The sequence below is a fragment of the Brachyhypopomus gauderio genome, unplaced genomic scaffold (genome assembly GCF_052324685.1).
Source record: "Brachyhypopomus gauderio isolate BG-103 unplaced genomic scaffold, BGAUD_0.2 sc296, whole genome shotgun sequence".
NCBI lineage: Eukaryota > Metazoa > Chordata > Actinopteri > Gymnotiformes > Hypopomidae > Brachyhypopomus > Brachyhypopomus gauderio.
The window spans coordinates 47501-57500 of NW_027507117.1; the positions used below are offsets into that span (position 1 = coordinate 47501).

The following is a 10000-nucleotide window of genomic DNA, read 5'->3' on the forward strand; positions in this document are numbered from 1 at the left end:
TCTAGAGCGCCCCCAGAACTATATAGAACAGTCTGGCTCTAGAGCACCCCCAGAACTATATAGAACAGTCTGGCTCTAGAGCACCCCCAGAACTATATAGAACAGTCTGGCTCTAGAGTACCCCCAGAACTATATAGAACAGTCTGGCTCTAGAGTACCCCCAGAACTATATAGAACAGTCTGGCTCTAGAGCACCCCCAGAACTATATAGAACAGTCTGGCTCTAGAGTACCCCCAGAACTATATAGAACAGTCTGGCTCTAGAGTACCCCCAGAACTATATAGAACAGTCTGGCTCTAGAGTACCCCCAGAACTATATAGAACAGTCTGGCTCTAGAGCGCCCCCAGAACTATATAGAACAGTCTGGCTCTAGAGCACCCCTAGAACTATATAGAACAGTCTGGCTCTAGAGCGCCCCCAGAACTATATAGAACAGTCTGGCTCTAGAGCACCCCCAGAACTATATAGAACAGTCTGGCTCTAGAGCACCCCCAGAACTATATAGAACAGTCTGGCTCTAGAGCACCCCCAGAACTATATAGAACAGTTATATACAAGAGTCTAGCTCTAGAGCACCCCCAGAACTATATAGAACAGTTATATACAAAAGTCTGGCTCTAGAGCACCCCCGGAATTATATAGAACAGTTATATAGAACAGTCTGGCTCTAGAGCACCCCCAGAACTATATAGAACAGTCTGGCTCTAGAGCACCCCCAGAACTATATAGAACAGTCTGGCTCTAGAGTACCCCTAGAACTATATAGAACAGTCTGGCTCTAGAGCGCCCCCAGAACTATATAGAACAGTCTGGCTCTAGAGCACCCCCAGAACTATATAGAACAGTCTGGCTCTAGAGCGCCCCCAGAACTATATAGAACAGTCTGGCTCTAGAGCACCCCCAGAACTATATAGAACAGTCTGGCTCTAGAGCACCCCCAGAACTATATAGAACAGTCTGGCTCTAGAGTACCCCCAGAACTATATAGAACAGTCTGGCTCTAGAGTACCCCCAGAACTATATAGAACAGTCTGGCTCTAGAGCACCCCTAGAACTATATAGAACAGTCTGGCTCTAGAGCGCCCCCAGAACTATATAGAACAGTCTGGCTCTAGAGCACCCCCAGAACTATATAGAACAGTCTGGCTCTAGAGCACCCCCAGAACTATATAGAACAGTCTGGCTCTAGAGCACCCCCAGAACTATATAGAACAGTCTGGCTCTAGAGTACCCCCAGAACTATATAGAACAGTCTGGCTCTAGAGCACCCCCAGAACTATATAGAACAGTTATATAGAACAGTCTGGCTCTAGAGCACCCCCAGAACTATATAGAACAGTCTGGCTCTAGAGCACCCCCAGAACTATATAGAACAGTTATATACAAGAGTCTAGCTCTAGAGCACCCCCAGAACTATATAGAACAGTTATATACAAGAGTCTGGCTCTAGAGCACCCCCGGAATTATATAGAACAGTTATATAGAACAGTCTGGCTCTAGAGCACCCCCAGAACTATATAGAACAGTCTGGCTCTAGAGCACCCCCAGAACTATATAGAACAGTCTGGCTCTAGAGTACCCCTAGAACTATATAGAACAGTCTGGCTCTAGAGCGCCCCCAGAACTATATAGAACAGTCTGGCTCTAGAGCACCCCCAGAACTATATAGAACAGTCTGGCTCTAGAGCGCCCCCAGAACTATATAGAACAGTCTGGCTCTAGAGCACCCCCAGAACTATATAGAACAGTCTGGCTCTAGAGCACCCCCAGAACTATATAGAACAGTCTGGCTCTAGAGTACCCCCAGAACTATATAGAACAGTCTGGCTCTAGAGTACCCCCAGAACTATATAGAACAGTCTGGCTCTAGAGCACCCCCAGAACTATATAGAACAGTCTGGCTCTAGAGTACCCCCAGAACTATATAGAACAGTCTGGCTCTAGAGTACCCCCAGAACTATATAGAACAGTCTGGCTCTAGAGTACCCCCAGAACTATATAGAACAGTCTGGCTCTAGAGCGCCCCCAGAACTATATAGAACAGTCTGGCTCTAGAGCACCCCTAGAACTATATAGAACAGTCTGGCTCTAGAGCGCCCCCAGAACTATATAGAACAGTCTGGCTCTAGAGCACCCCCAGAACTATATAGAACAGTCTGGCTCTAGAGCACCCCCAGAACTATATAGAACAGTCTGGCTCTAGAGCACCCCCAGAACTATATAGAACAGTCTGGCTCTAGAGTACCCCCAGAACTATATAGAACAGTCTGGCTCTAGAGTACCCCCAGAACTATATAGAACAGTCTGGCTCTAGAGCACCCCCAGAACTATATAGAACAGTCTGGCTCTAGAGTACCCCCAGAACTATATAGAACAGTCTGGCTCTAGAGTACCCCCAGAACTATATAGAACAGTCTGGCTCTAGAGTACCCCCAGAACTATATAGAACAGTCTGGCTCTAGAGCACCCCCAGAACTATATAGAACAGTCTGGCTCTAGAGTACCCCCAGAACTATATAGAACAGTCTGGCTCTAGAGTACCCCCAGCAGCCTTGGAATTTTCGATTCCACCTCGTTGCCACGGAGAACGCAAAGGCAGAGACCAGCATCTCCACACAACTCATCACTCACTCATGACACCCGTGCAGCACTGTGGCCATGAGACTCAGATGTTTGCGACTCATGGCTGTGGGGCTGGATCAGAAGCTTGAGTCACTGAGCCTCTCAAAGCAGCAGGCCACACCTGTTACACACGGTTGCATCACAGCCTGTGAAAAAACACTCATTTGCCATTTGGCTACACCTGATTCATGACAGCATTTAAACAGTGTACGCTTCCACACTGCAACATGCATTTTCAGGATGGTGGTGGTACTGATACAGTGTAATGGTGATATGTTCTGGTGTGGTGGTGGTATGTACTGGTATAATGGTGGTATGTACTGGTATGTTGGTGATATGTACTGGTATGATGGTGGTATGTTGGTGGTATGTACTGGTATGTACTGGTATGATGGTGGTATGTACTGGTATGATGGTGGTATGTACTGGTATAATGGTGGTATGTACTGGTATGTATTAGTATGTACTGGTATGTTGGTGGTATGTACTGGTATGTACTGGTATGTATTAGTATGTACTGGTATGATGGTGGTATGTACTGGTATGATGGTTGTATGTACTGGTATGTACTGGTATGGTGGTATGTCCTATTCTAATATGTTCTAATAACACTGAGGGTGTTTGTAAGAATGATGGGGCAGAGACATGGCCTGATGTTTCACGTCTTCCATCAGTCAGGTATTGACCTTCAGGTACCTGTATGTGAACCTGCACTCTGATTTAATTTGGTACATTGTGATAATGTCTAGTATCACCTAATTGGCTACAACTAACTGCCATGTCTTTGTGTGTAGTACCAGCTGATTTCATTGGCTAAAGCTACAACAGTAGACATGAAGCAAACATAGCAACAGGAGTGTAATGCACTAACGGGGGCATCTCTGCTGATTCTGTGACCTCTCCCCGAGGATGAACTGGTGATGTCACCACAGCAATGGACCGGTCACCAATCACAGCTGCTTCCCATAGAACAGAAGTAACTAATGCTATTGCAGATTCCAGTGGTCATAAACAGGGTCTAGCCACTCTGGCTGTTGTCTCCACACACACACACACACACACACACACACACACACACACACACACACACACACACACACACACACACACACACACGATGAGGAGAAATACCTAAGCATCATACCTGAACCACGCTTGTCTCTCAGCTCTAGTGGCTCGGGTTCATGTTAAGGAGTTTCCCTGTGTGGGTGGAGTTTCCCTGTGTGGGTGGAGCTTCCCAGTGTGGGTGGAGCTTCCCAGTGCTCCCCGCGCATCTGTGTGGGTTTCCAGTTTTCTCCCACAGTCCACTAACATGGAGGTTAAGTCAATTGCCTCCCACAAGGATTGTCCTGGTGTGAGAGTGTGTGTGAGTGTGTGTGTGAATGTATGTGTGTGCGTGCCTGTGGTGGATGTCGCTCTGTCCTGGGTGTGTTGTCCCCCCCCACCCCCATGTCTGATTCCCTCTCCCAGGGGGGGTGTGGTTTCTGGCTGGGACTACACTGTGATTGGCTGCTGCTTGTCAGTGGTGTGTAGCTGCACATAATGCCGTGTGCTGACTGTAAAGTGTCCTCGCTATAGCAACACAGCTTCATTCCTTCAGTGTCAGGCTGATCTTCAGACATTAGAGTTAGACATTAGAGTTAGACATTAGAGTTAGACATTAGAGTTAGCATAAAGGCGCAGTCTGAGTGCACTCTAATGGACCCACAGACCCAGGACTTCACATAGGAATCAACATGCACACACAGACCCGTCCTCTCATTCTGTCCCTGCTCCGTTTGGCTGTCTGGTAGGAGACAGTGCAGTGTTTTGTGATTGGTGACACACACACACACACACACACACACACACACACACACACACACACACACACACACACACACACACACATCAGCATTCTCTCTAGCCAGCAGGGCACGAGCGCACAGCCTCCAGCATGCTGAATGGTTAGAAAGGTAAAGGGGAGAGATCTATTAGATCCACTAGATCCATTAGATCCAGTCACCACTGCACTGCTGTAGACACCCCTCCTCACCCCTCAACACACACGCACACACATGTGTACACTAATCAGGACGATCAGTCATTTATTCTACCTCACATACATGAAGAGCATGATAAAGGATCCTAGAGGGAGAGAGAGAGAGAAAGAGAGAGAGAGGGAAGGAGGGAGGGAGAGAGAAGTAATAAAGGCAAACAGGAGAAGAAAAGAAGGGGTTGGTAGGTGGAGCGATTTCCACAATAAAGGAAGCAGGCGCCCAAAGCGGAGACGCACGCAACCTTCGTCCGTCCTCTGCACAAGCGCCGCTCTTCCCGCTCAATAAGGCATGACCCGCGGAGCGACGCGCTTCAGCACACGCCTTTCAGCACCCCGCCGGGCCCCCGGCCCAGCCATCAGCAGGACAAACACTCCAAATGAGCGTCCTGGTATTAGACGGGGAGGGGGGGGCGGGGGCGTTCTTGTCTCTAAAGGGGCATTGGAGCTCATCTTTAACATGTCCACTGTCGGCTATACTGCTTTAAAAACAGAATGCAATAAGCCACTTGCGGCTATGGAGGCAGCAACGCCTCAGTAACCTCAGTGAGCAATTAGATTCCCTAATCAAGTGGATGGGCTGGCTGTATCCCTGCTTCCTGCTTCTCCTCTTGGGAGTCGAGATGTTTTCACCAGCGTCTTCACATCGCATGCTGCTCACAGCTGCCATGGATGTTTCTTAATGTTACACTTTCCTTAAGAGCAAAAACCAAACACTGTACATAAAGAAATCTCCACATTCCTCATCTCACACACACATACAACACACACACCTTGAAAACACAGCAATCTTGCAGCTATTACTGCTAACGAACAACACTAACGAACAGGTTCCTGTTCGTTAGACAGCAAAAGGGTTGAGGGGGTTGAGGCCCTTTGTTCAAGGGCCCAGCGGGCACCGTATGGCAGAGCTGGGATTCAAACCCACAACCTTCCAAACGAGAACCATGACACTGCTGGGATTCGACCCCACACATGTCTGCTTGATAGCCCTAAGTCTTACCCATCATTCAAAAAAATACAAACAAAGCAAACAAAAGCTTCTTACCTAGTCGGCTGTCCAGCGCGCCAAAGTCCAGCGAGTATTTGACCACATGGTAGTTGTTCCAGACGTACAGCAGGTTGTCGCGGGGGTTGTAGTCGACGGCGGCGATGTACTGGTAGGAGTTGGGGAAGGACACGTCCAGGAAGCCGTCTCGGGACAGCTCCGTGTTGTAGATGTAGTCGATCTTGTTGCCGGTGGACTCGCTGTCGTCGTCCTCGTAGACGCTCTTCACCACGTAGAGCACGCCGCAGATCATGAAGGCGTTGGAGGCGGAGCGTTTGTCGTAGGCCGTGTCCCAGGTCCCCTCCACCCGCAGCGTGTAGGGGTTGAGCTGGCTCACCACGACCCGTCCGTTGTTGGCCTCGGTGGCGTAGATGACCCACAGGCCGTTCTCGTCCACCGCCAGGTCGATGTCGGACTTGCCGCCCCAGCGGTACGGCGAGGTGTCGTGGTAGTTGGCGCCGGCGATGATGGCCTCGCCGCTCTTGATGCGCGTGCGGAGGTCGAACTTGACGATGTTGCGCGTGCGTTCTTTGTTGAAGAAGAGCGCGCCGTCGTACACCACGAAGCCCGTGCCGTCCACGCGGTGCGGCAGCTTGTAGGTGGTGGTGGGCCGGCCGGCGATGAAGTCCTCCTTGCTGGGGTACTCCGTCAGCGTGTCCGTGCGGTACGGCATCCACGGCATGTAGTAGATCTTCTCCGAGGCCTGCAGGGGGTCCTTACACCAAGCCCCCGACTGGTGGTCTGATTCAAAGAGGTGTTCGCTCTGGTATACACCACGCACAAGGCCTGGGCACAAGAAGACTACACACACACACACACACACACACACACAAGGATGAGGACGAAAGACACAATGTAACCAACAGGTCATTGCAGGACTACCTACAACTCCAGTCCTGGATTGTGGTTCTAGCCCATAATTTGGTGATTCTTGTACTCTAGGTGATCACTAAGCTATGCTAGGCTCTCATTCTCCAGGACCGGAGGAGGTCCCTCCTGGTTCAGGGCCTTCAGTGAGAACAATGAGGACACCAAAGAAACCCAGTGAGGATGAGCTCTGTAAGGTCAATACACACAGCATGGCCACACCCGTACCTGCAGGAGTCAACCCTGAGTCTTAAGATCTCAACAGTACCCACTTCCTCCTCCCGCAGTCTGGCTAAAGAGGTCATTAATCTAGTCTCATCAAATACCACCCGTGTACGTCATTCAGACAACACCTCAGATGCTAGCACAAAGACCAACATGTCTCACGCAGAGCCAAGCAAATGTTGCACTCTAAGTGTTGATAAACAGACACAGATGTCTTATTGGCAGACGGTCAAGCAGTGTAGAAGCTTTAGAGACACAATAATTACTTTATATTTATTAGAATCTGAATGCATTCCCACCCTGTCCTGGGCCTCGGCGGATTGGGTCAATTTGTGTCATTTTGATTTATAACATCTGCTTGCGGAAAACTAATAAGAGAGAACCCAGCAGCCTCAGACTTCCCTGGGAGAGACCGGAGACGCAGGTCAACAGACAGCCCCATCACAACAGCCCTCAGACGGATCGCTCCTCAAGGCCACGGGGGCGTCTCGGCTCCGGACCGCGGGCTTTCATAAAGGCAAAAAGGCCTTTACAAATATCTCCTTCCCACTAATGTCAGATGAAGAAGCCGACATGGTCGACCGATGCCCACAACAAGATCAACAGAACGAGAGCAATTAGCAGAGGCCCGCCATGATGAAGCAGCGTGTGCTACTGAGATGAGAGGAGTACACGTGCACCACTGAGATGAGATGGGAGTACACGTGCACCACTGAGATGGGAGGAGTACACGTGCACCACTGAGATGAGATGGGAGTACACGTGCACCACTGAGATGAGATGGGAGTACACGTGCACCGCTGAGATGAAATGGGAGTACACGTGCACCACTGAGATGAGATGGGAGTACACGTGTACCACTGAGATGAGATGGGAGTACACGTGCACCACTGAGATGGGAGGAGTACACGTGCACCACTGAGATGGGAGTACACGTGCACCGCTGAGATGAAATGGGAGTACACGTGCACCGCTGAGATGAGATGGGAGTACACATGCACCACTGAGATGAGATGGGAGTACACGTGCACCACTGAGATGGGAGGAGTACACGTGCACCACTGAGATGAGATGGGAGTACACGTGCATCACTGAAATGAGATGGGAGTACACGTGCATCACTGAAATGAGATGGGAGTACACGTGCACCACTGAGATGGGAGGAGTACACGTGCACCACTGAGATGGGAGGAGTACACGTGCACCACTGAGATGAGAGGAGTACACGTGCACCACTGAGATGGGAGGAGTACACGTGAACCACTGAGATGGGAGGAGTACACGTGAACCACTGAGATGGGAGGAGTACACGTGCACCACTGAGATGGGAGGAGTACACGTGCACCACTGAGATGGGAGGAGTACACGTGCACCACTGAGATGGGAGGAGTACACGTGCACCACTGAGATGAGATGGGAGTACACGTGTACCACTGAGATGAGATGGGAGTACACGTGCACCACTGAGATGAGATGGGAGTACACGTGCACCACTGAGATGAGATGGGAGTACACGTGCATCACTGAGATGAGATGGGAGTACACGTGCACCACTGAGATGGGAGGAGTACACGTGCACCACTGAGATGGGAGTACACGTGCACCACTGAGATGAGATGGGAGTACACGTGCACCACTGAGATGAGATGGGAGTACACGTGCACCACTGAGATGAGATGGGAGTACACGTGCACCACTGAGATGGGAGGAGTACACGTGCACCACTGAGATGAGATGGGAGTACACGTGCACCACTGAGATGAGATGGGAGTACACGTGCACCACTGAGATGAGATGGGAGTACACGTGCACCACTGAGATGAGATGGGAGTACACGTGCACCACTGAGATGAGAGGAGTACACGTGCACCGCTGAGATGAGATGGGAGTACACGTGCACCACTGAGATGGGAGGAGTACACGTGTACCGCTGAGATGAAATGGGAGTACACGTGCACCACTGAGATGAGAGGAGTACACGTGCACCACTGAGATGAGATGGGAGTACACGTGCACCACTGAGATGAGATGGGAGTACACGTGCACCACTATGATGGGAGGAGTACACGTGCACCACTGAGATGGGAGGAGTACACGTGCACCACTGAGATGGGAGGAGTACACGTGCACCACTGAGATGAGATGGGAGTACACGTGCACCACTGAGATGAGAGGAGTACACGTGCACCACTATGATGGGAGGAGTACACGTGCACCACTGAGATGAGAGGAGTACACGTGCACCACTAAGATGGGAGGAGTACACGTGCACCACTAAGATGGGAGGAGTACACGTGCACCACTAAGATGGGAGGAGTACACGTGCACCACTGAGATGGGAGGAGTACACGTGCACCGCTGAGATGGGAGGAGTACACGTGCACCACTAAGATGGGAGGAGTACACGTGCACCACTAAGATGGGAGGAGTACACGTGCACTGCTGAGATGGGAGGAGTACACGTGCACTGCTGAGATGGGAGTTGTTCACGTGCACCACTGAGGTAAGATGGAAGTTCACGTGCACTGTTGATGATGATGATGTAGGAGTGATCAGATGTGTTCCTGTGGGGGATGCAGGATCTGGTGTTCCTCCATAAAACCATGGGGGGCAACAAATGGTGGGTTACCTCAAGAGGTTCCCATAGAAATGGGATAAAACTGACCATTTGTGTTTTAGTTATATCAGTGTGTTTGTGTGGCATGTTTAGTCTCATTTTGCAGCTTGTTGTGTACTGGGAAAAGTTATGCTAACAGGTTAAGAGTTCCATCACTCCTTGAGAAGGTTTGTAGACTTCACCCCAAAGGGGACAGTCCTGTATGGAATGCACACTGTATGCAAATGTACTCTGACGTCTTTACCAGCAACCTGATTCCCATTGGTTAACCTGGTTTTTGTGACTGCTGTCCCTTTGAGAGGCTGGGGGGATATAAAAAGAGAGGTTTGTGGGTGTGGGGTCTCTTCTTCTCTCTGGGCTCTGGCTTCTTCTTCTCTCTTGGCCTCCTTTGGGGTCCTTCTCCGTGAGGCAGCCTGCACCGGTTGGTATCTCTGTTTCCATTAGGTATTATTGTTACTTTAGTCTAGTATGGTTGTTATTGTTTTATATTTTGTTGGTTATTGAATAAATCTGGTTAATTGTGTAGCCACGGTCTTCCTTGATTATAGCTATACTGGGCCAGATGAGCTCATTATTAGTATCAG

The 10000-nt window shown here is 50.0% G+C and overlaps 1 protein-coding gene across 1 annotated transcript in view; it reads right to left on the reverse strand.

The window, feature by feature from the left end:
* The window catches only part of LOC143504544 (adhesion G protein-coupled receptor L3-like), a 110909-nt gene that overhangs the window by 43301 nt on the left and 57608 nt on the right, over positions 1–10000 (reverse strand). The window contains exon 3 of the mRNA XM_076995950.1: positions 5708–6508. Within this exon, the coding sequence (XP_076852065.1) occupies positions 5708–6508 (801 nt within the window). The remainder of the gene's footprint in view (positions 1–5707; positions 6509–10000) is intronic.